Source organism: Dermacentor variabilis, chromosome 7, assembly GCF_050947875.1.
Source record: "Dermacentor variabilis isolate Ectoservices chromosome 7, ASM5094787v1, whole genome shotgun sequence".
Lineage (NCBI taxonomy): Eukaryota > Metazoa > Arthropoda > Arachnida > Ixodida > Ixodidae > Dermacentor > Dermacentor variabilis.
Window position 1 is genome coordinate 113339411 of NC_134574.1, and position 25631 is coordinate 113365041.

At 44.8% G+C, this 25631-nt stretch overlaps 1 protein-coding gene across 1 annotated transcript in view; it reads right to left on the reverse strand.

Annotated features, from left to right (window-relative positions):
• Positions 1-8446: 8446 nt before the first annotated feature.
• The window catches only part of LOC142587771 (uncharacterized), a 31904-nt gene continuing 14719 nt past the window's right edge, over positions 8447-25631 (reverse strand). The window contains exons 5-6 of the mRNA XM_075699013.1: positions 20203-20289; positions 8447-8895 (exon numbers count right to left, since the gene is read on the reverse strand). Of these exons, the coding sequence (XP_075555128.1) occupies positions 8591-8895; positions 20203-20289 (392 nt within the window). The 3' untranslated portion in view covers positions 8447-8590. The remainder of the gene's footprint in view (positions 8896-20202; positions 20290-25631) is intronic.

Below are 25631 nucleotides of genomic sequence, written 5' to 3' on the forward strand. Positions count from 1 at the left end.
GAAAAAAAAATGGAAAAGTATTCTTTGCTCTCGCAATTTTTTTTTCCAATTAGTATCTCAAGTATGGAGCCATCTACTGACTACTATGATTGTGCGTCTTTTTGGGTGACTGTATTTAGCGTGGAAGAAAACGACAGCGCCCCAAAGACACCGTGATGTGATATGCGCCGTGATAAACGCCATATATCGTACCACGCGAAGAAAAACGTTTATCGGTCGGTTCCACTGAACAAAGGGGCCAACAAAGACATGAAGTCCCACAAGGGCGTGAACAATGACGTGCTATCGCAGTCAATCGCACTATACAAGGAGAAGGAGATGACAAATGACACGATGTGCTCCTCTCCAAGTTATTAGGTAGCTTAGAAAAACATAAAGCAGCATTGTCGCCTCACAGCTGGCTGTGGAACAACGGAGGCGCCTCCAGTTAACGCACGCTTGTGCTGCGAGAACTACGTCGGTGATAAACCGCGCGGACCGAATCCAGTCGTAGCGGATAGAATGTGCACGGGAAGCGCAGGTGTGTGGATTATTGTCAGTTATCTCCGGCTGGTCGGTGCAAGTTAGCAAGTTCGATTTACGTCAATGCAATCGTGCGGGCAGAATACAAAAATCAAGCCGTGCAGTTACACTTACCTTGAGCCAGGGGAGAGCTTCTTTGTCCGAATTAATCTGCGCTCTGCATTCCATGCTAGTCCGTGCTGCACCGTATTAAGGCGTGCTCTTAATTTGTGGCTAATTAACAGTTGCTGATTGCGCTGTGTTTGTGTGTGCGTGTGTGTGTTTAGAAGACACAAATCCGCTTTGAAACAACGCGTAATTTCGCCCACACTGGAAACAAGCAGCAACTATAGCACAGAGCAAGGCGGTATCCACAAATGTCCGCCTAGTGGACTTGTTCATTTCGTCTGCTGCTGAGGCACTATAAGGAAAAACTATTCCAAACTTTTCTATTCCATTTCTGCGAGCCCATCTTCATGATTGGTCAAAATTTTTTAGGGCTGCCCCCATTTCGCCTGTCCCTCACGCGACGTCACGAAAACCGCGAAAACTCCTAATCTGATATGAAGTGTGCACACTGAATATGCAGGTTTGAACCAAAAAAAAAGAAACATGCTTATTTCCAATTCTACGCCTTTTTCGCCATCTGCCCTCCGCAATTGACCAAAAGTTTCCGGACTGCCCCCACTTTGCTTCTTTGTCAGGCGACATTAAAAATCGTTAAAACGCACCTCGTGAAACCATGCATTAATATGCCGGACAAAAGTGAATTGTGAAGTGTCAATATAGCCGGAGATTGCCTCGTTATGAAATTAATACAAGATGGCTGCCCACCGATCGCTCTGTCACTGGATAGTCGGAGCTGCCAGACGGACTGGATTGATTTATCTTTAAAGAATTTTTTCCCGTGGCAGCATAATGTCGAGCCCTTTCGGCACGTCCAGAACATCGCCCGGCCAACCTTTCTTCACTGAGAATTCGTTTTAACAGTATTTTTACCTTTCCATTGCACGCCTCTGCAATTTCCGACCACCCACCGAAAGCTAAGCAAGAAGCCAGCCAATCGCAGACTCCGGCATTGCCGTCCTCATCCAGTTATCTCATTTCCCCGCACTAGCCTGGACCTACGAAATCCTCTCCACTTATGTTTGCTGTCTGCCTCTTGTCAGCCAATTAGACCATAAAAATTTGTCAAGGTGGACAGTGCTATTCGGTTTGAAAGTAAACAAACGTGACCTCTCATAATTTGACTGTTCAAACTAGAATGTGGGCCACCGCCCCGTTTTTGCGTCGGTGGTTACATAAATTTGACAATTTGAAATTTGAATAAAAGCAACATATTGGAATACCTCTGATCGCACCAAAGCAGATTGGAACTTACGTCAGTGACTAAGGTTGTCGCCCCAAAGTTTAGTAGAGGTGATAGAGAAATCTAAAGTGCCGCGTCATATTGTTACGTGTGGAAAGACACAGACGAAAGGGGCTATATACAGGCTATCTACACTGGAGCCAGCCAGACAGGCCGACACTCGCTTGCGCCAAGGGTACAGACCAACTTCATTGTTCTCGTGGCGGCTCCTCTCTTGAGCATTTCTCTATGATATCGTAATACTACCCGCCACCCCCCCCCCCACGCCTACGGCAGCGCCATCACGGTGCTGTTAAATATCCAAGGTGCGTGGAGAGTGGTAGGGCTTGAGTCGGGCGACGTGGACAATGTTACTGGTTGTCACACCGGATGACGTAGTGGGAGTGGCTCGGATGATTTCATAGGCGACATCGGTCACTTGGCGGAGCACGTGATATGGGCCTGTGTAACCGGAAAGCAGTTTTTCACAAAGGCCAACTTTACGGCATGGTGACCAAAGCAACACGAGGGTGCTGGGCACAAAATGGACATCACGGTGACGGAGGTCATAGCGTTGCTTCTGTTTTTCTTGGGCACTTGTAGGCGAGCGAGCGCAAGTTGGCGAGCATGGTTAGCACGGGCGATTGCATCACGGGCATAATCGCTAGTTGAAGCTGTGGTGGACCAAGTTCCTCGTCGTTCTCGCGGTGGCTCGTCTCTTGAGAGTCTGTGCAGGATATCGTAATAATATCACAATGCCTTAAGGCCAGCTTCAGTGTCCAACTGTCTCTTGCTCGCCTAGACCGGCATCTGCGCGCAAGATTTCTTCCCTGCCTTCTTTCATACAGCACCCGAGGGACCGTATCACGTTTTTCTCATGACGCTGCCTCGTGAGGCTCAGTTCCGCCATCTCCATAGGCTGAAGTAGATGAGCAATGTTGTCTAACAACGCCACTACACCTTTCTCACGCGGCAGACAACGCAAACCGCTGCAAACCGGTCCATTTAAAACTGCATTTTGACCCACACAATGGTGCTAGTGATCGCCGTATATGTTCTCTATAAGGAAAAATATATATATGCACGTCCAACACGCAAGTTAGACGCTATGTGAAGCGAAACTTTCGCAAAGCTTTAATTGAAAAGCTATTAAATTGCCCAACTCATGCCGTATTATTAAAGTTATAATATTAATAATAATAATAATAAAGACGCGGCAGTCACCTCCATAACCTAGCTAGCGTTGGCACGAAATATAGCGCCCGCTTCTCAGCCAATGCCCTATTGTGAGTGCGCGTTATAGTCGGAAAATCATGCTAAGCCTTAACACGCGGTGATCATCCCAAGGAGCTCGTGGACGTTGGCACGATATGTAACACCCATTGAGTAAATTCCTTGCAGACACATCGCATGTATCCTTCATATGTTTTGTATATGAGCATCCATGTACAACAGCGTACACATGAGACCAGTGATTGTCATAAATGTCTCTATAAAAGGCTCTATTTGCCATGTAGGGGTTCACATAAGGCCATATACTTCCATATACGACATTACATAAGTCCATTTACTTTCAGATAAGGGCCCATATAAATTATATACTGATTTATATGTGCGCAAGTAAAGCCTTATGTAATGGTGTTTAAGAATGTATAAGCATGAATATACAAGATGCTCTTAGCTAGACGAAATTTTCAAAATATTGCCTGTGGCAGATAGCGCGATTGAAACAGTTGATCTAAACTACTCGATGAGGCGGCCATTATTTCTACGAGAAATCAAGATGTTTCATTGAATAATAATATAATTAAACCAATTAAAGTTTCAATTAAATATTATACGGCACATATTTGAATCTACAAATTGCAACTAGTGAGTTCGCAAGGCGTATCCCCTTGGAACAAATTCTGTGGACTCCACCTGTTTCAAGATTTAAATTTTCAAAGTGTCTGACGAAGTGCAGGTTCTTTTCTGCTTCAACAAATCAAACAGCTGTTTCTTTAAAAACGTAACTGGCATGCTAATGCACTTTCCCGGACACTTTAAAAATTAATGTCTCGAAACTGGTACAGTCTTGAGAATCCCTCAGGACTGCACGGATGCTCGGCCCCTGGCCCAGACGGATTCACAAACTATTAAGAAATCTAGATGACAAAGCTATACAAATCATTACGAGCAAAATTAACGAAGTATGTGCTGGCGGCCAGGTGCCAAACGAATGGCGAATTGCCAATGTCTTTCTCATCCCCAAACCCGGAAAACCGCTCCATGCAGAGAATCTGAGACCCATCTCCTTTGCGTCTTGCCTCGCGCAGGTGGCGGAACATGCAATCCGCAATAGAATTGGAGAGCACATGCACACTAACCAGAAAAGCACTAAAAGAAGTCCTAAACCTCCCTAAAAACGCTAGCACGGAACTCCTCCTCCAACTGGGGCTGCACAACATGGCAAGTGAACTCTTTGAGGCACGGCGAAACGCCCAAATTAGTCAGCTCTCACTCACAAGGGCGGGCGCCGAGATCTTAGTAGAAGCAGGCGTACAGCCCCTCTTCATGCCACCAGAAAAATCGCAACCATCCACAAACGCCAAGTGGGCAATAACAATTGATTCAATCCCAAGAAGCATACACCCGACCCACAACGAAGGGCAAAGAAAAACGAGAGCCAAGGCAATCCTCGACAACATCAAACGTAACGAAACACAAATCCTCTTCGTTGACGCGGCCAGATATTGGAATCGGGGCGCCTATACGCGGTCTCCGTGGTGGACACCCATGGCTCGCTCGTCAACGCAGCCGCGGTAGTTACCAACTTCAGTCACGAAGCATAAGAAATGGCCATCGTGGTGGCTCTTCGAAGCTGCAAAGGAACCTCCGTCATTTACTCGGACTTGAGAACAGCCATCAGAACCTTCTCGGCGGCCCTCGTCTGTTGGAAAGCAGCTACACTTGTTAATAAAATCTTCTAGCAAGAAACGGGAAGTTACAACCTCATGTCCCTACACATCACATGGCTACCGGCCCATATGGGCGACATTTCCGCGCGTCCTGAGTGTAATCCGAACGAGTGGGCACACCAACTGGCGCGAGAACTAGCATTCCGCGTCTGCGTTCCACCCCCTCGCTTCGGCCCAGCCTGGAGGGACCTAGACAACAAAGACCCGCTCGTGTCATACGACAAAATCACTTAAAATCATAGGTTCGGACGAAGAACTTTTCCTCCTCCTCACCCAAAGCTCAAAAAAGCACAGGCCGTCACTTACAGACAGTTGCGACTAGAACATGCACACACCAACGACAGTAAGCAGGATCAATCCAGACCTTTCTACTGAATGCCCACACTGCGGCCACGAATACAAAACTTCCTACACTTGCTTTGGTTGTGCCCTGCCAACGCAGGCACGGACTTTCCTGACCAGTCCTCCTGGGACTCAGCGCTCAGAAGTACAGAGCTCATCGCCCAGCTCAAGGCTATCCAGAGGGCCCGGGCCGTCGCCGAAGGACTATATCTATCAGCCCCGGCCTATATATGTGGAGCTGCCGGATTGATTTAATTCTTTCTCCTCGGGACCTAAATAAGGTTCGCACTCACTAACTCAGTATTGCATGTAACATAATGGAACGCGTTATATATAGTGGTATTATGTAGCATCTAGTTAAACATAATCTTATAAATTCAAACCAACACAGATTTCGGCAAGATTTTTCTTTTACTACGCAGCTTGTAGAATTCGCTCACAATTTGGCCCTAGCAATAGACAAAAGGCATATAATTGATTGAATATTTCTATATTTTCGGAAAACATTTGAGATTGTGACTCATGACCTACTTATTAGCAAATTACACGCCCAGAAATTGCACAAAAAGGTAATTGCATGTATGTCTGAATATCTTTCACATAGACAAGTCTGTGGTTCTTAATGGCATCTCCGCTGATCTTGCTGCACTGGCCTATGGAGTACTCCAAGACTCTGTCTTGGGGCCCCTCTTAGCTTTACTGCACACAAATGATGTCACTAGTGGCATTACGTCACCTTTCAGGATGTTTGGAGACGACTGGATAGTGTATAGGGTTAATGATAGCGATTGTGATTGTTCTACACTTCAGAGTGATTTAGATAAAGTTTCAGCTTGGTGCGCGAAATGGGAAATGTCACTTAACGTTTCAAAATGTTTAAAGATCATCTTTACAAGGAAACATTCATAGAAGGCATATCAGTACAAATTAAATAGCGTTACTCTAGCAGAATTATGGAATGCAAATACTTATGAGTTTTGTCTACTTCGGATTTAAGGTAGAACAGGGCATGTACCGGAGGTATAAAGAAAGGCGGAACGAACATTGGGTTTCGTACGTCGAAATTTTGGTCAGTTACCTAGTAAATTGAAAGAACAGCTGTATTTCACTCACGTACGTTCGGTACTTGAGTACACGTGTATCTGCTGGGATCGCTATACGTGTCAGTTAGTCCATTTACATGAAAACATTCTGAATAGGGCGCTTCGATTCGTTCTGGGGAATTACGACAAAAACATCAGTATCCCCTAAAGCAAGCGCTGACTTCATCGGCAGGATCTAAAGGGCAGAAGAAAGGACCTCAGACTCAAATTTTTCACAGCGTTTAACATTGTAAAACAGGCATTGACAGGAACAGATATCATCATCAGCTACATCACTTCAACATTTTATTAACTGCCAATGCATGTAGCTCGTATTCTGATGATTTAGCTTACATTTTCTTGAAAAAAGAAATGAAAACTCGAAAACTTTCTATTCAAGCTGGTTCAACATTTTCGCCCATGCGCGACGTGGCAAGCGAGATTAGCCACACCCCTATTAAGTGCCTAATCATACTGTGGGATTTTGCAGGCTGTGAGACGGTTAAAAAACAGAAACCGCGGGCAATTGCTTGAATAAATAATTGCTTTACTATCATTGCTAGGCGTAAAATATCGGTACTTTTCGTTGACTGATTACACCGACTCTAATCTAAACAGGAGGCAATGGGGGATACCGCAGTCGACAGTACGAAATAATTTTGATCTTGAGTTTCTCAACGTTCATTACAACGTAAAGATACACGTGCCTGTAGTGTCTCTTTAAAAAAGTGACCATGATAGACGGTTTTCAGCACACGACCTTATGCAAAGCAGCAGACCGTCAAACTGATGCGTCTTGCTAGGAGCCCTTCAGCGAAGCAGGTCTTGAAACATCGACAAGTTATAGACAATCATCTGCATTTATTCCCGCTGCTTACAAAGCCCTTAGAAAACTTACTCGTTTTGTACACGTCCCCTGCGCAAAACAAACGAAAAAAAAGACATCGATGTAAGCGCCAGTGAATATAACACGACCAGGCACCTGCACGCATGTGCGCAAATATACTTGTGAACTGAGGCCAACGGAGATTAAGGACTATGCTAAGGACGTCAATCCTGCGTTCGAATATCCGGAAATTTTTGCTCTCATCACAACCATTTAGGAAGCTTACATTGTTGTTTGAAGATAAGCTTTTGAGATTGCGGGAGCTCCACCAACTAAATTACTTTTTTTGCTTTAATAAGACACCCATAAAACCGGCTGCAGCGGTGGCGTAGAGGTAGAACAGCCGCCTCGCGTGCAAGAGAACCGTGGTTCAAATCTCGGTGCTGCGCAATATCCGCGTGTTGATAAACTTGCATAAACACTTACATTTAGGTGCACGTTAAAGAACCCCAGGGAGTCAAAATTTCCGGAGTCCTCCACTACGGCGTGCCTCATAATCAGAAAGTGGTTTTGGTACGTAAAACCCCATAATTAATTTTTTTTAAAAGGTTGGACGAGGCATAAGATAAACTGGAGGGCCGCTTTTTCCAGATTATGCGCCCGCTTTCTTGAAGTGCGACTGAGCGCCTACGCGCCTATCATTTGCAAAAAAGCTGCTGATTTACAGTCGACCAGCCGGCCGCTCGTATAACGAGCGGCGGTTATCAGATTAGCCATTCCCGATCTGGGCGCGGCGTTGAAAGCTGTTGGCGTGGTCCTGTTTTCTTCATTTTTTTAACGTGCATTCTGTTTTCGTCTAGTAAACTAAACTGCGTGCGTCATCGCGCGAATTTTAAATCTTGAAGGTCCGTACGCCACCTGTTGTAGCAGATGTGAATCGCTGAGGTTGTTTCTTAGGCACCTTATCCGTGTTTATAATTTCTTACGCCACAGAAATTATCAAGTCTATTTTACGATAGGAAAGCTGTTGTGCTTGATTTATAGTTGGAAAATTGATCTTAAAGTTCAAATAGGAAATGGAAGTGGCCTTGCGTTACCTTTGAGCTTCCTCTATAACGCTCCGCATTAGAATATATCCGAGGCACTCCAGTACAGCGTTTCTGATAGCCTCTGTGTTTCGTTTAGGCATTAGACATAATTAGTCAGCTAATCCATTCGTGTTTTTTCGTCGCGTGCACGCAGAAAATTAGTTTCAGCAGAAACAAAGCTTTCTTCTACTTGCTTAAACGTGCATTTAACTTATTCAAGTCGCATTGCGTGTTTGTGTAACACACCATAGACACAACATCAATACGTTGCTCTTGAGCCAGTGAATTGATGTCATGCGTGCAGATTTACGTTGCAATATTGCGATATAACCTTAACAATAATTTATTTTCCACAACGGTTGCAAACACGTACATGCATTCAGGTAAAGATTGCTCTTGTCCGTAAACAGGAATAAATCGAGGAGAGGATGAGCTCCAAGCACTGCTTAGGCCACATACAGAGGGAGAAGAACCAGTGCCGCTTGGTACGGGCCGTAGAAGAAAATCATGGGAGCGCTGAACAAACTCCTCGTGTCTTCCATACTGCTGGAACGTGCGATCCCTCCAAGACTGCCGCCGCCAGGTAAGATGTTGTCTTTACCTATCAAGATATCCTGACAACTGGGTACGTAGGAGACCTTGGAAGGTTTCCCTTTCACAATTTTCTGGTACGCATCCAAGCACCCGTCTTGCTCTGCTACTTCTATCGAGGAATTTTTCACCCGCAGCTCATACGTGGGCTCTGCTCCACCTAAAAGAGAAAAAAAACTAGTGACATAACCAACCAAGCTGATTAGCATGCCAACATTTTCTCACTTCTCGCCATCAATTACACATACTGATATTTCAAATGATGTATAATTTAACACTAGTCCTCGTTTCATTGTTGTCTCTCTTTTACTAACAAGAAACAACTAGGTACGCTCGTTGCAAGAATGATCTGGGTAAATTTAGCGATTGCTCAAAGCATGTAGCAGCTTGTACACAACTGCTTCGGCAGTGATTAAGATATACAAATATAATATGACACGAACAGGAGTGTCCTCGATAGAAATTTCTCATATATTAGGTGTAAAAACACACAGTCGAGGTCCTACTTTGCTCCAAGACAAAGCAAAAACTCCAGCAGACTAAACGGATTCCTATCAGTACGTCTCTCTTTTTTCTCCTCGACCCTTAGCTAACAAATGAAAGTGTTTGTGTCCCAACCTAAAGAGACGCAGGGTATCAGCTTACAACACAATTTGCATAGTTCTAGTGGAATGCACAGAATACACTGAATTCGTAAAGTTGTGGGGCCCTTGACAGAAAATGTCCAGCAGTCATCTTAAGCAAGAACCTCTGTCGAAGTCCTGACCGTAATCGCGCAAATTAAGATACCATTTAAATTAACTAGCTTTATTTAACTGACGGAGTTGAACGTACCTGATGGTCTTCCTAAAAGGAGGCCCTAGAGGCGCAGAATTGTTGGCACCGACGTGCAAACACTATTATGTATGCGTTAGCTACCAGCCTTCGCAAGCATTCTTGATCGTCTTCACAACGGTTGAGTGTAGCTCATAGCAAACCTACGAACAGGGCACAAACAACACATACGAGCACCATCGCAGTTGTTCGCTTCCTGTTCGTTGCTCTCGTGTGTTAAACTCATCGCCGTGTTCTATAACGCTCCTCAAGTCGACCCTGCTTCTCGGCTGAAAAAACTGGTTGGCAGCGCTGTCCCTAGACTGAAATGATCAACGCGCTCCAGTGACACTACGCAGCGATTGACTGAGCAAGAAGTTTCTACTCGGGTGCAGCGATTGCACAAGTCTGCCGTACCGAACGGGAGTTTCTCGAGCAACTCGATCCTCGTCGCAGAGATCGCGCAGCAGCGTTTCGACGTGGCTTCCGCGATGGTCCGCAGGCGTGCCGTTGCTCTAGCCGTTCCAATTGGCACGCGCCCCAGCGGAGAAGTGTAAGTCTGCTAGCTCCTCACTGCCCCGCGAGATGGCAGTGTCACCCTACAGCTCCTAAAACCTCCTATGGGCTCCTTCGCGTCACAGCCGTCGAGGTGCGTAGAACCCCTTGATAACTGGAAATTAGCGACACTCTCCATTCCACGGCGCTTTCCTCCTCGATTCTCCGCACGCGCGCTGCGCACGGCACACCCTCTCTCCTTGGCTCCCTCGGACGGGCCGCAATATTCGATAGAGGTGCATGATTTTGGGCCACTTGCGCGTCCTAGTGGTGCAGAAAAATTTTGAGTAATGGTGATAGCAGCATTGAGACTGCTGAAGGTAACGTTTGTGAGGAGGTTCGTTTGTTCTTAAAGCCGTATACTAATGTAAAAGCAGCTTTGAGGTGAGTTTTATGCTCCAGACATTTTTTATGCCACTTAATGAGATGATTTACTTTGTGGAGATGATCGAGTATTGCTTTTGGCACATGCCTCTGTGCTTGGCTTTTTTTTCTTTGCCTGTGCGCGCATGTGCACCCCAGGTATCGTATTCAGCGCGCCTTCTTATAATGAATTATTCGCAAGGGCATGGTCCGTCTATATGCGCTGTGGTCTATATGTTGAATAGGACGGTTGCCCAATCTCAGTGCGAGAAAGAGTGCCAGATCAAGTGACCACCACCTACGCATTTCCTGTATCCGGGAGAAAACCAAATAGTAATCGTCACCCACTCATGCGTGCGTGGCAGCCCAGTTCAAAGCACATTCAAAAACAGAAAAACAATGCCGAAACTCTACTGGAGTTGTCCGAGTATGCGTAAGCATACCCCCAACTATCACTTAGCGCACCTCCAAATTTCCGTTGGCCCACCCTCAAACTTCACTTGGCGCATTCCAGATTTTAAGTTCAACCACGCCCAAAGTTAGGTTGGACAGTGTCCGAATTTCACGTTGGCTTATCCCGGAATTTCAGGCGGCCGACGTCTAAATTTCAAGTCGGCCAAGCCCGAAAGTTAAGTTGGCCCACGCCCACATTTCAACTTTGCTTATCCCCTCAAATTTCAAATTGACCTACCAAGGAGCCCTATGTACCTTAGGGGTATTCTCCTCTCATTTACTCTTTTTGGGTTTAAATTGTTCGTTATCGCTTATAAAGCTACCAATTATCCACGTTTACCCTTTTATAACGATTATGCAAATTACAATATTATGCAAATAACAATTTTTTGTGCAAATACAAGGCATTACACTTTCCGCATGACGGTGCCGGGGCACTTGCCAAAGAATGCTTACGCATTCAATACGCAACGTAGACTAGCTAGCACTCATCACCGGCATTGACGTACGTATACTTGGCGTTAATTTTCTCAGGGCCTGCATTCATTGCTACTGATTGATGCACACATCGAAGAGAGCTGGAAAGAAAGCTCCTCTACATACCGCTATTTCTATTTTCAGTAAAACAGGCAATGGATCCTAACAATCACAAAAAGTGTAATCGAGAGACCGTATCTTTTCACATAATTGTTCACAGAGCAAAAGCAGAACCTATAGGGCTGCATTTTTGACTGAATAACAGTAGACGACGTGCGACGAGACGAGTTCCAGCAGAATAATCAGCATACTTATGACATCCCCCTTTTTATGCAACGTACAAATTGTCGCAGCAAAAACACTGATGAGCGCGCCGGAATAATTTTAAAGAATGGCGCATTATTGCTCGTGCCAAAGCTGATGCTTTGGCACGAGCAATAATAAAGGCACCTTACTTCACAAACAACACAGTTCTTTGTCGGAGCAAAGTTATTTGGCTTATGCTGTGCAGTCACTGCTTCTTGTGCAAGCCGTCCCGCTTTCCTTGTGGTATCATAAAAACTGCACAACCATCTTCAGGCTTCTAGCTGCAGTTATGTGCGCTACAGTATGGCATAGCGCTAGCGCAACATCGCAGGAAATACAACGTGCAACGTTCGCTGCGCCGAGCCAGCTGAGCTAAGGAGAAAAATGGCGCTAACGAAAAAGAAACTCGAGCAAAACGCAAGATCCGCGCGTTTCCAAAGGAAACGTAAAGCGGACCAATCGCCGTGCAGAAGGCGCAAAACTGGTTCCCACGGGGGGGCGGGGGGGGGGATACACGAAAGGGGCGAGAAGGAGGCAAGGACGTCGCGCGCTGGCGACATACACAGTTCAAAGAGTGGCAGTACTTTGAAATTACCAAGGGACTTTAGGGGTACCTAGATGTCAGCGTGACACCAACCTGAAGGCTGTTGAAGCGGCCGTACAGGCGCCCAAATCTTTAACTGGCGTGCGCGAGCGGCGACTTTTCCGTGCGTCAGCGCCGTATGACGGGGCGCGGCTGGAAAGAGTCTGAGGCTAAGCGCATGCGGACGAAGCGCGCTCAGCTGGGCCCATCGTCTGCTAAGCTGTTTCCAGCCTCGCCCCGTCAAAGTCGACAAGAACCTTGTTCATATAAGCCATGACGCCTAAATTTGTGTCTTAGTGTGAAACGGTATCCAGGAAATTTGTGTTGCACTAGGCGTTCGCTGTCTAAATTGTTTAATAATCGAGGCGATGAATAGCCTGCTCAAACCCAGTGTATCATTTACAACAATCATATGTACTGAGCATGCAAATGCTAAGAAAAATGTTCCTGTGCGAGTTTTGTCTTGTTCGCGGCTTAGCATTTGTACTTGCACTGATTGTACCAGCCAGATGTAGCGAGAAGGATAGAATGTGGAAGTAAAATCGTCGCAGGTATAAAATTGGAGTTATCTGTTGTAATGCTCATGCGGAGCATATAACTTGGACTTTGTTTTGCCAACGCTCTAAAGTTTACATGCACGGCCTCCTGTGGCTTCAGGCAGGTGAACGTGTTGGTGAGCTGCCTTGAACCACCTTTCAGTTATTTCCACGCTTCTTTTCCTATGGTGTTACTCAAGTGACAGGTACATATATTAAACGAGAAGAAAGGGGGTTAACTGAGGGGCCTGATTTTTATTAGTCATATCACAAGAAGCCAACAAACACTGACACCAAAGACAACATAGGATAAATTGCTTGTGCTTAATAAATGAAATAAAGAAAGGATAAATTAATGGAAATGAAAGTGGAGGAATAAACAACTTGCCGCAGGTACGAACCGAACCGACAACCTTCGCATTTCGCGTGCGATGCTCGACCAATTGAGCTACCGCGGCGCCGTTTTCCCATCCACTTCCTTGGGTATTTATGCTTCCTAGTAGTACCCTGGGAGTTTTAGCCAGAGCCACCTCTCACAGACCTTGGTGGCGGACGTGGAACGACCTTTCTGCCGCAGGCGTCACGAGAACGGAATCTTTTTTGGGTGAAGGCAACTAGGGGGTCAATAAATCCACACATGCTACCTGAAGGCATCGATGTCACCGGATTCGAGGCCCTCGTTATGTAATAGAGGAGAAGAAAGGGGCTTAAGCGAGGGGCCTGATTTCCATTAGTCATAAGAAGCCAACAAACAGTGAAACCAAGGAAAACATAGGGGAAATTATTTGAGCTTAATAAATGAAATAAAGAAACGATAAACTAATGTAAATGTATGGAATGTATAGGTACATATATTGACAAACAACTTTTCTTTTTTTATGACATACATGCGCCACTATGCTGCTCTTTCTCACAGTGCTGAACTCATCTATATATAGGTTTTTGCATAACAGAATCTAAGGTAAATGTGTTTTTCAGCAATAAATTTAGGCACTGTATTTATGCAGGTAAATAAATTGTAGGCTATGCTACAGGCTGGAAATATTCGCAACCTGAACGCATGGGCTTATACTTTATACCAGACGTCTGCAACGACGGGGCTAATTTATGAGTGTTTAAAAATCGTACATTGTGCCTCGCGCTTGCTTTTCGCTTACTAAAAGTAACAAATTATGTGGTTTTACAAGACAAAAGCCACAATCTGATTATCAGGCGTAGTAGGGGACTTCGAAATAGTTTTGACTACCTGGGCTTCCTTAATGTGCACTTAAATCTGAGTACAAGAGTGTTTCTTTTTTGTATTTTAGCCCCATTGAAGTTAAGCAGGTGTAGCCGTGATCAAAACAGCGATCTCGTGCTTGCTTTTAGACACTCGTGGAGTGTGTCTCTGCTAGTGTAAGACTGTTTTCGGCCACATGCTCTTTAGCACTCCTACTTCTGCACGCCCGATCTGTAAATCGGTCTGTGCCCTGCTGACGCTGCCGCATTTATTCACCTAGGTTTGTCCTATATCTTTTCACGACATTACGCAGCCATATATCTTTACGATAAGAAGTTGCGTCAGATTTTTTGACACCACTTAGGCATCTTAGATATACAGCACATGCGTCGACATTATTTTGGAAACAAATTTCTGAGTGTAAGCTTAAGCACAGCAAAAACGACTGTATAGTTGTCTTCTGGGCTCGAAACTTATTCTAGTATTGCTTTACTGTAAGCGCTACGCCTCCATTTCTAAGGTGACATGTAAACATTGCAATGCGCGTGAGGGTACAAACTGAGAAAATTACAAATTTTTTCACTGTCAGCAAGTTCAGAGCCTAGATTCCCGCCGTCTGTCATACCCCAACTTTACGCGTTCCCACACAATATGGCGGCACTGCCAGACGTGTCACCACCCTACACGGAGAAGCGTGGCATCGAGGCACCCTTGTAGAGCCTGTCGGGCCGTACTGTACGTGTTACTGTAGTGTTTCAGTGGGAAGAACTTAACACACACTGGCAATGTGCTCTAGCGCCTTCCTGCACACTGAGATGGAGGTACGCTGCTAGCGAATCAAGGGTCGCACATTAAAAAGTCACTTTGCTTTTTATGGAACGTGCTGCAGCAACCTCGGTGTAAACGTTGCACGCGTTTACAACGTGGGCGTAGCAGCAGCTGAACCGTTAGCTAAAGTTCCTGCTTGAGAGCTGAGTAGTGCAATCGGGGCTAGTTTACTGCTATAACGCTGCCGGTTTGGCCTGTCCCACTGGATTTATTGTAAGCATGAATGGTCAATTCGGGGTTTTTTGGTATTTTTGTGATGATCCGAAGGTGCCAAATTTACCGCCCCTAGCTGCCTATCAGGCATTTTGAAAGCCCTCCCCATCTGTGCTGTGCTAGCAACAAACGTTATGATGGCGATATGGGCTCACTTCCTGGTGAAAAAAAACCTACAGATATACTCGAGAACTCCGCATTCTGCTTACAAGGCCTTTGAACAAAAGAGAATTTCCTTGTGTTTAGTACAACGACGCGAATGACCGCAATCAATCTGCTGTGTAGCGAGGAAGTAGTGCGTCCTTGAAGATAAACGAGACGACTGCAAAAGAAAAACTGTTTCTAAATGTTCATCGCCCATAGGAAGGGAAGCACAACCTATAGATCGGGTTTTGGTCGTGAAACCTCCTATCTACATCGATGATAACGGGTGGCATGATACGACTGGCTGGAATACAATCTGAAAACTGAAGAGGAAGATTGGGATTAATGTAGCTTGCCAGGATCTGCATGTGGTGCCTTGTCCTTCGTCTCTTGATATAAAGAAAGGGCGTGCCTCATAATTACATCACGGTTTTATGGGGTAAAACGCCGGAGTTTATTAAATTGACATAGAAGTTATTAGTTTCTGCTGAAAGCCTCCATGAGTACTTATCTATGATGCCAGCTATGCTCATATCCATTTTTAAGCAACTAGTACGTCGGCGAAAGGTGGATTTCATCCCGCCCATACTAACAACATTGTCTGGGTTTTCTTTATCTTCTGTAAAACATCGCATTGTTGTGTACCATTCCGCAAATCTGGCAGAAAAGAGAGACGGCATCAGTATCCGTGAATTTTCTCCGAATGATACTCGCCGGCTGGCATGGCTAATGGCGAGATCAAGGAATTATTTCGTCCCCAATGATAAGTCTGCCAGTAGTCTTGTGAGCTGCCTGCATTTCTTGTATGCAGGTTACTCCGCGGGGTCCACCAAACTATGACGCCTTCAAATGTGATCCCATTGCCAGTGTGCTTTCGAGCTGTCCAGGTTATGTGCAACCCCCCCCCCTCCTTCCCAACCGGGAAAGTGACGCAAGTTGGAGCAAAACACAGAGAACTTTGTCTTCAAACCAGAATGTGAAAAAATTTACCACGTGACTGCGACAAAGCTACTCCACCAGCAGGTGACGAGAATGCGAAAAATACGACCTTCATCGCGCACTGCTGCCAGCTATGTACAACTGGTACCTCATGGTAGCCTGCTCCGTTAACCACTCATAGGAGATGTAGGACAAAAAGCTCAATGTGCAAGCCATGAATCATAACTCGCAGACGGTATGGCTGCATGTACGTCCTCCGCAAGTAGTCACATCTGCGGGCAATAAACTGCTTGAGAGTGAGAACAGTCGTAAATACAAATTCTCAGTGGGGAGCGCAGTGAGACAATGGCCTGCAGGAGGGTACGGGACCGGGCTATCTCGTGCTTCATCTTGTTAAACTAAGCGAAGCGAGACAAAGGCTGGAAAAAAGGCGAGCCGAACAGAAGCTTTGACTTCCAACTGGTCTTTATTTTTCAAACGAACATATACCAGGTGTTTAAAAGAGCACTTTCAAATTTTTATTTTAAATTTCTTGTGGCAGATAGCATAATTCTAGTCCATTAGCTATTCTACTCGTACAGGCGGAAATTGCTTGCGCAGGAAAATATTGAAATGCCTAATTGACCAATTAAATAAGCATTCACCAATGAAGTTTTTAACTAATTACCTTATGGCACATATTTCAATTGACAAATTCTTGCCGGGGAGTTCGCGAGGCGGATCCACTTGGAACGAACTCACTGGATGGCACCAGTTTCGAGATATTAAATCCTCGAACTTTGCGAAGAAATACATGGGCGTTCCAGTTACTTTTATGCTTCAACGCATAAGACGAGGTTTTGTTAAGAAAGTAAGTAGAACGACAGTGTATTTTTTCTACGAGTCTGACGGCGCGTATCTCGTAAATGGCGTCACAGGCACAAACCTCTTCAAGTGGAAAGCGGTCGAACTACCGACCGAAAATCTTAAGCAAATAAACCGAAGATAACCCCGTGAAGTTGTGCTCCTTATCTCATATATACACACAGACATACACACGCTATATGTCTGTGTTCTTCTGAAAGGTAAGAACTGCTTGAAAGTCTGCACTTGTTTTCATCCCCTTCTGTTAATCCTATGCCTCGTTTCGCGCTGTTGAACAAGAAAGTGAGCGCATAAAGAAGCGGTCTAGTTATTCTTTTTTTTCGAAAACAACAAATTACATTCTGCTTCGAAAAAGTGCTTGCATAAGGCAGACACTGCGCAGTTTTCCTAGAAGACTACTAAAACTGTATTTAATGAAGCTAAAGACACAGCAAGTGCCACGAAAACTTCAGATACCCTACTTATAATATAAGATGCGCTGTTTGCTACAAGAATAAATGGCGCTTGCTTGTTGCCTTTAGAGCGCGTTAATTGAAACACCTATCATGCGCTCCCAACATTCTGAATAAATCTGTGTCCGACCTCATCTCACGTCACGTCATCGACTAAAGCTTTGGAAATGAAAGTATGCAACGGCACCCTGTTTTCTCAAGCATATTTCTTTTTCCGTGGTTTACGCACCCAGCAGGAACAGAAAGTGTATTTATTACCCGAAAGGGGGAACGCTGTGAGCTTTCACGTGGAGTTTGTGGTGGAAAAGCAATCGCCAATATGCTGGGGAAAAAAGCCTACGTCAGTCAGGTTGCTGACAAGCACTAGCTTTAGAAAGCCACTTCTTTTTTTTTTTCCTTTTTGAACTCGATTCTGGGCTCCTTCCTGCGCCAGCCTCTAACAGAAGCGGCAAATCGACATTGGACGCGGCTTTTTCACACACAACGCCTTCTCGGGAAGACACTTTCAAAGCTCTTAGCGCACACAGCGGTGTGGTAAGGGAAGCGGCCTAGCGCCTTTTTCCTATTCACCACTACTTGCACGATTGTAACGACACGGGAACGGGACGACGACGGACGATCACGGATGCCGTGGTTTCGAAAGTCCAATGTCTGCTTCATTTGAGGGCTAACTCGCGGAACGGCTTCGAGTCGAGGTTTTGTTTCAGAACGCTGAGGTCCGTCGTGGAGCCCAAACTTCTGCACAGGCGTGTGTCTCCACAAGCTTACGACCTGCGCAACCCAGGCTTCATGCAAACAGTCTCGTGGAGAGCGAGATCACTCGAAGTATCACAAAGCCCGTCTACCGCTATACCAAACCTTCCTGCCTCGGCAAACTATGTGGCCAGCGTGTCTACAATGCCGTCATATTGGAAGCGCTTCTCTAAAGCAGCTTAAGTAATGCTGCTGAAACTTTGATATCTGTGCTGAAGAGTTGGACAATTATAATATCCTCGTGCACTGAATACACAGCACGTAATCTAACAAATGTAGCAGGCCCTTCGGATAACAGTGCAGCAACAGTTTCAATGCTTGCCGACGCCTCGGGTAATCGCACAAAGGTAAAATAGCATTGTGCAACGTATAAACTACAAAATAAAAACACTACGAAGAGACAAGGGAAACACAACTACAATGTGCATTCTCCTATGTTTCTTTTTTAATGTCGACGACCCTTGCCGGTGTCTTTCACCTTTGACTTCAGGAATCACTATTCCTTATTCGCCAACATGCGACCCTTGGGACGCAAAGTATTATACGTTAAAGCGAGCTGGTGGTGACGCTCACTGAGCCCTTTGCTACTTTGGTACTGCCTAGATGAAATAAACATAAATTGCCATAAATGTTTCATTTTAACCTAACGGTGAATTCGATATAATTGCCTCTGATCGTAACGTTTTCTTTATTTCAGATTTTTGCTGAAACCTGGTCGTCAATGAATTTGCCACACTTCCGAAGTGAAATAATGTCCCCTCAAAATCTCACCACGTAAGTATTCGAAACCCCCGCAATTTTCTAACGCAGGTTCCCAATGGGAACCCAGCGTATCATAGAGAACAACAGAACCATCGCTGAAATGCTCTCAATCTCGCATAGTAAATCTACGTGCGCCTGCGTAGCCATGCGTTTAGCTCCCGATGTCGTCGCATGCGCTGAGGACTGGCAGCCTTCCTTCTTTTTTTCTTCTACGGACACAGAATAGCGCATATCTCCAATCAAACAAAGTAGGATATCAGCGGTCACGTAAGAGCCTGGAAGAAACCGCATGGAGGCCCAGCTCTTCACCACAAATTGTGCGTATCAGAGTCGGACAGGTCAGGGCGTTTCCACGATAAATAACGATAAATAACGTTTCCTTATAAATTTATGGTCATTTAATAGCCGTTTCAGCAGTAATAATCCCACAAAACATCAAGACACCCGATGAGAGTAACGTAAGCGCAAGCTCATCGCTGGATGCAAGTCACAAGAAAAGCGCATCAAAGAGAGGCGCCTGCCACAGGCAGATGAGGACGATATGTGGTAAGTGTGATATGAAACGTGAGAAAAGATTTATCTAAGCTCCACGAGGGGACTTGAAGCTCTGCAGGACCGAAAGTTACTTAGGCTGCAACGAAACGTCTGACGTATCTTGCACGTCCACTGCGACATGCAAATGACGGTGCCCAGAAGCGCACATCCCAGCAAAGCGTTGGCTGTACTATTCATATGACGAAATGCCAAGAATACTTTAAAACCCGATGCTTAGTATGAGCAAAGGTTGCCTCTGTAAAGTCTGAATATGAGCAGCCAAGCGTTAAGCTTATAAATGTGATCGCAAAATACTTGTTAACGCTGGTGGACAGTTCGTAACCCAAGGTCATATAGTGAACGATGTAATGCTAATAACATTCACAATCTTTCAGACGACTGCTCTTGATCAGCTGTTATTTTTTTTCTAGTACTACAAAATCGCGATTTCGCCTTAGTGGAAATGGTATCAGGGAGTGAATGAGGCTTAGACACGTACAGTGAAGATGTGCAATGAAATGTTATTTTCAGCCATTAAACAACATATATCCCAGTGCTGAATAGATTGACAATATATTCAGCGAGCCAAAATTTAAATGTTGCGAAATGTGCCCGCAATAATTCTTTTCACAGTATTGCAATAAGTTACGCTACGAATTGAACGCATACTTACCATTCACCAGATCATAAACAGCAACTACACCACACTCATTGTCTGCCCTTTGGTATAATAATATTTCCCTGCTAGAAGGAGTAGCACCTGTAATGCAGATAGAACAGTATTTTTTTGAAAAAACTGTGAGCACAACAGCCCGCTTTACTCTGCTCATTTGCTTACATTAATTAATTGCACTATTCGGGCTTAACGATTTGCCAGAGCTTTGTTCACATGATCGCTATTTGTAGGCAGTGACTTTAATGCCAAATAGGTGTATCCTTCGTACATTACTTGCTAACCTGGCAATGAGCTGTTTCTTCAAATGCTTTTTTTTATTCTCCCAACATTTTGGCCTGCGATAGGAAAGTATTAGCAGCAGAATACTGCATCAGCAATAATACAGCTTGAAAATCAACCAAAAACGATGACCTTGTCCCCTACATACTTCCAGGTAGTCAAATAATGCCTCTTAAAGGAAATGCCTCACAAGCTTCCACTTTATCGTCCATCCACTACATACTCTTCAAAATAGTAACTAAAAATATTTTGTATATTATGGCCACATTAATGTCATCAATCCACAGGAAGGCTCCTATTCACACATTATATATCTTTTAAATGCGTAAGCATTTCTACGCCTTAAATTATGGAGTTTTACGCGCCAAAACCACGTTCTGATTATGAGGCACACCTTAGTGGAAGACTCCGGCAATTTCGACCACCTGGTGTTCTTTAACGTGCACCTCAATCTAAGGACACAGGTGTCTTCGCATTTCGCCCCCATCGAAATGCGGCCGCCGTAGCCGGGATTCGATCCCGCGACATCGTGCTCAGCAGCCCAACACCATAGCCACTGAGCAACCACGGCGGGTATTCCTATGCCTATCCAACGGGGAAACCTATAAAGGTTATAATGTATGAAACAACAGTTTCTATGAAGGCTTTGTTGAAACATTTGGTGATTGTGGAATAAAAGCCACCTCTAGAACCACATGTAGAGCCGGCTTGGTGCATTGTGGACATCAAGAAAATTCCAATTTTCCGTAAATTTTATGCCAAACACGCCTCATCACCAGTGAGTTTCGGTGATCGCGGGATACGCCTTCCGTTGGGTCATTTCTTTGCTCTTCGAAATGCCACCGATCTATGAGGGCTCATGTGTTTCACGTCGCGCAGCACAGACACACAAGCAGTCAATGGCTTGATAAGGATGGTAAGGAGTGATAAAGGGTTACATGAGTCTCATCACGGTAGTGAATGGCTCGACACGGATGGATAAGGTGCTAAAGAGCAACAAGGGCTTATCTTATAATGAACGGATCAATTATGATAACGTTAATGAGCACTGATAGCGGTTGATAATGATCGGATCAAGTTCGTTAACGTTGATAAGGGTCGGATCATGTCCGATAAGGTTGATAAGAACAGATAAGGGTTGATAATAAGGATCGGATTGAATCCGATAATGTTGATAACGACTGATAAAGGTTGATAAGCTTTATATTAGCAGGTTCAAGTTTTCATAACATTGAGTGGTGCAATGTTTGCGCGTACTCATACAACTCCTAGAGGAGTTTCTGCGTGCATTTCTTTTCTGGTCTAAAGAAAGACGAGAAAAGTTCAGGACGCATGTTCAAGACAAACGTGAGTGAAACAAGATTGTGCTCGATTATTAGATATGCCGTGCGCTGCTATTTTCTCATTCGCGTATGTTGTAGGTTGACGTTTTCTCCCAGCAATCCCCAGTGATCCGTGTCATACGTCAGCAGGCTCCATTCCTTCACATCACGCAATCTTCTTCCATCCTCTAATGTGCATGCGTTTCTTGTCCCTTCAATATTTGTTCCGACAGACCAGCGGTTATGTTATCAGCACTGCGATATGCCTGCTTTGTCATTCATTCGAACGACGACAAGCCACTGGTTTAGTTCACAGGCCGTATTCATCAGTATACCTGTGAGAAGGATTCAGCATTGGGTCCAAACTCTTCAATGCGAGCATTGGAGCACGTCTTCTCTGTGCTAAATAGCAACCAAACAGGGGGAATTGGCCAAATCCCCACCATGACTTAGGCTGCCGTTGGTTGCTGTAAAGTAGCACTCCCCGTGTTTTTCTCATTTGCAAAAAGCAGGAGTCTTCTAAAGAGTTGGCAATAAAACAAACATTTGTCTCTTGCAGTCCCATCTACGGGCAGTAATATTACACCGGGGTGACGCGAAAAAACGGGGTTTATGTGTGAGACTTCAAAGGCGAGCCTTACATGTAAGCAAACACCCTTCTCATCTTCCTCGTTTTGCTCGATCCCACTTGGCCCGCTAATGCGGGCATCTGCTGATGAACTCGCAGTAGCATCACTTGGTGGCCCGGTAATCCCTATTTTAGTATCATCTGTGTTTGTAAAAGCTGCGCTATTCAGTAAATTCACCACGAAGAATAACATTCACAAATCTTCATCGTCCGCCTTTGAATAGTTGGATATAAATTTTCTTGGCACAATAGATTCTGCTCCCTAAATAGGCTGAGACGTCGCTCACGGGACTTCGTTATCGAGTCCCCCTACAAAACCTTTATCTTCACAGGTGTGGTCGTGCGATATCACTATTGTGTAACTTCTGCAATGAGAGTGAATCTCTTAAACATTTCTTTTCAGCATGTAGCTGCTTTAAGTTTCAAAGAAAAATATTGTTGTAGGAAACATTACGTAAATTTCACTTGAAGTTGACGCTCCCGGTGACCCTTTCCTTTTGTGCTATCGAACTGATTTTCAGCTTCAAGAACCTTTATTATGCCCTCCGCAGTTTTGTGTGTCATACGATAAGAATACGATGATAAACTTTTCCGTTTCATTTTTCGTTTCTAACTCATTCTGTATTGTGTAATATCTAGATAGCATAGAGCTTACATCTCTACAACATAAATTTGAATTCACTCAGGTTCAAACTGCCAGTTTTTGTGGAAACTACTTCCCTCAAAATTATTATTTCTTTTGCTCTTCAGTTAACACTTGCACGGCGGCGAAGCCTGAGTGTGGGTAGCGAAAGGCGCCGTATGCCGGTGCATGTAAACGCTGAGAAGCGCGTCACGCGGCACCCGGGCTCTTCTGTCGCGGTTATTTCTGGACACGCTGCGCCATCTCGTGGCGCCGCCGAGAAGTCCGCGCGTGGCCGCCGAGACCGGAAACGCGCTGCGCCGGTGCTTCCGGGCGCTGAGACTTCGTCCCTCACTTGCCGTGCACTCAGTGGGCCCGTACTCAAGTTGCCCAATTTGGCGAGAGGTCCATTGAGGAGTGACAGGTACCTAGGACATTCATGGCGCAGCCTGCCAAGGCATTTGCGTGAAAGTCGTTCATTGAAACGCGGCACATGGCCGTTGCATTTTGTGGTGCAGCCTCCTAAAGCGTCGGGTAGCTTTCTTTGAGGAACCCTTGTTACCCTTAAATTTCGCTAACCGTCGGAGAAAGTTAATAAATTTTTTTCGTTCTCGTAGTGTGACACATTCCCGGAGGCACATGCCTAATCACCCTGGTTGGCATCTATGACCTTCATTGAAGAGCGGCCCACACCTACGTGCACGAATCCAGAGCTCCAACTCGATGTCAAGGCGTTTCAATAAATAGCGCTAAGTGCGGCATCTACAGTGACCCATGCATATACAATGACACCCTGTCAAAGTCCCCTGTGGTGATCGGAGTATAAATAAATAAATATATTGAACTGAAAATTTAATATTGCCTTTTTTCATGCAAAATTATTGCGGAAAGAGCCACAGACTGACGACTACAAAAGTGTAGCTTGAGTGCGCCTGAGGCCCAACATAAGTAAATACCTGGCCGAGAACAAAAAACCAGTCAACACTCAAAGTGACAACAATTCATTCATACAAGAGAACATTCAAACAAGTAGCAATTGAAGCAATAAACATTCATGTATACGGCATTAAAATGTTTCAGCATCTGAATAGAGTGTCACAAATTGCAAAATTTACAAATAGAAGTTGCAATAGATAAAACATTCTAGAAGTCCCTCGTGAAAAATTTAAACAAAATAGAAAAAAGGCTGCAAATTATTGTTACAGTTATTGCAACATATGTCCAGTGTGTAACATGTTGTTACATACTGGACGTTACACTATATCGCTTAAATTATTTAAGTGTGAGAATAAATAAACTACTTTCATTCGTTTTGTATGTATTTAGGATCATTGGCATCAGCAATTGCAAAGTTTGATTACCATAGCTCGTTCTGGTTCGAGGAAGAGTCCACGTCTCGGCGCATCTAGTACGAACAAATTTTTGCTTTAAGGTTATGACTGCAAGAGATTTTAGACACTTAGACACTGCCGCTGGTGAAAATCTATTCTTCCACAGTAGCCGATTTTCAAAAGTAGTGGTAATCCGAATAGCATTATACTGGACAAAAATAAATCTAGTCGGTGCTCATATCTAATACCAGCATTATGTCTCACGGCTTTCTTTTGCAGTACCAGTAGTCTATTAAATACAATTAGTTCTCGACGTCGTGCGCCGGACCAAACGACAGTAATTAACCTGACATGAAAAAGCAGCATTATATATTCTTAGCTTTAGCCGCTTAGGGAAACGAAATCGCCATCTAGAAAGAAAACCAAGTGATTGACACAACATTTTTTTTTTCAATATGAGCTATATGACTGCTCGATCTCACTGAGGAATCAAAAATAACTCCAAGTGATTTAAAACATTTTGTAATAACTATTCAAAAACGCAAAATTATTTCTAAGGGTTACTACACAGTTTACAGGTCGAAAAAAAAGCTTCGTTTTTTTTACTGTTCATATACCATCCATTTGCTCTTGATCACTCACTCAATCGTTGAAGAATAGAGTTGCCTCTGTCTACCTGTACAATAAGCTCATCGGGGGTGTAGTCGCTCAAAAAAAGGTGCTCGCATCATTGGCTTAAAGAATTCATTGCGGATCGTTAGACATATTAATAATATTGAAAAGGGGTTTATTAACGTTGGACGGCAGGCTGAAGCACCGCACGACAGGCTTACAAGAAAACAGCCTCAGCCGGCGTCCAACAGCTCGCGATTTGCGCTCGCACCTACCGCCCAGACAGTGTCCCACTGCTGCGTTCGTTGCTTCATGTTGACACGTGTACTTTATCGGGCGACCACGTTTCGCCGCCTAACAAATGTAATCGCACAGCACGGGACGCGCCTGCATGTATCCGAAGTTTCTGGAAAGTTATCGATGCTTTTATCCGCTGTCTGTTGTCGCCGAACCTTGTGTTATCTGATTTCATCGCCTGACGCGAATGGTGTAGAATTTTGTGGAAGGCACGCGGGTCCCAACGATTAGTCTGGAACGTCCGATGACTGCTGTATAAAACCCGACGCACTTGACCCGCTGATCAGATTTTCGACGATCGCCGACCTTGTTCGCCGCTATCGTTGTGCTTCAAG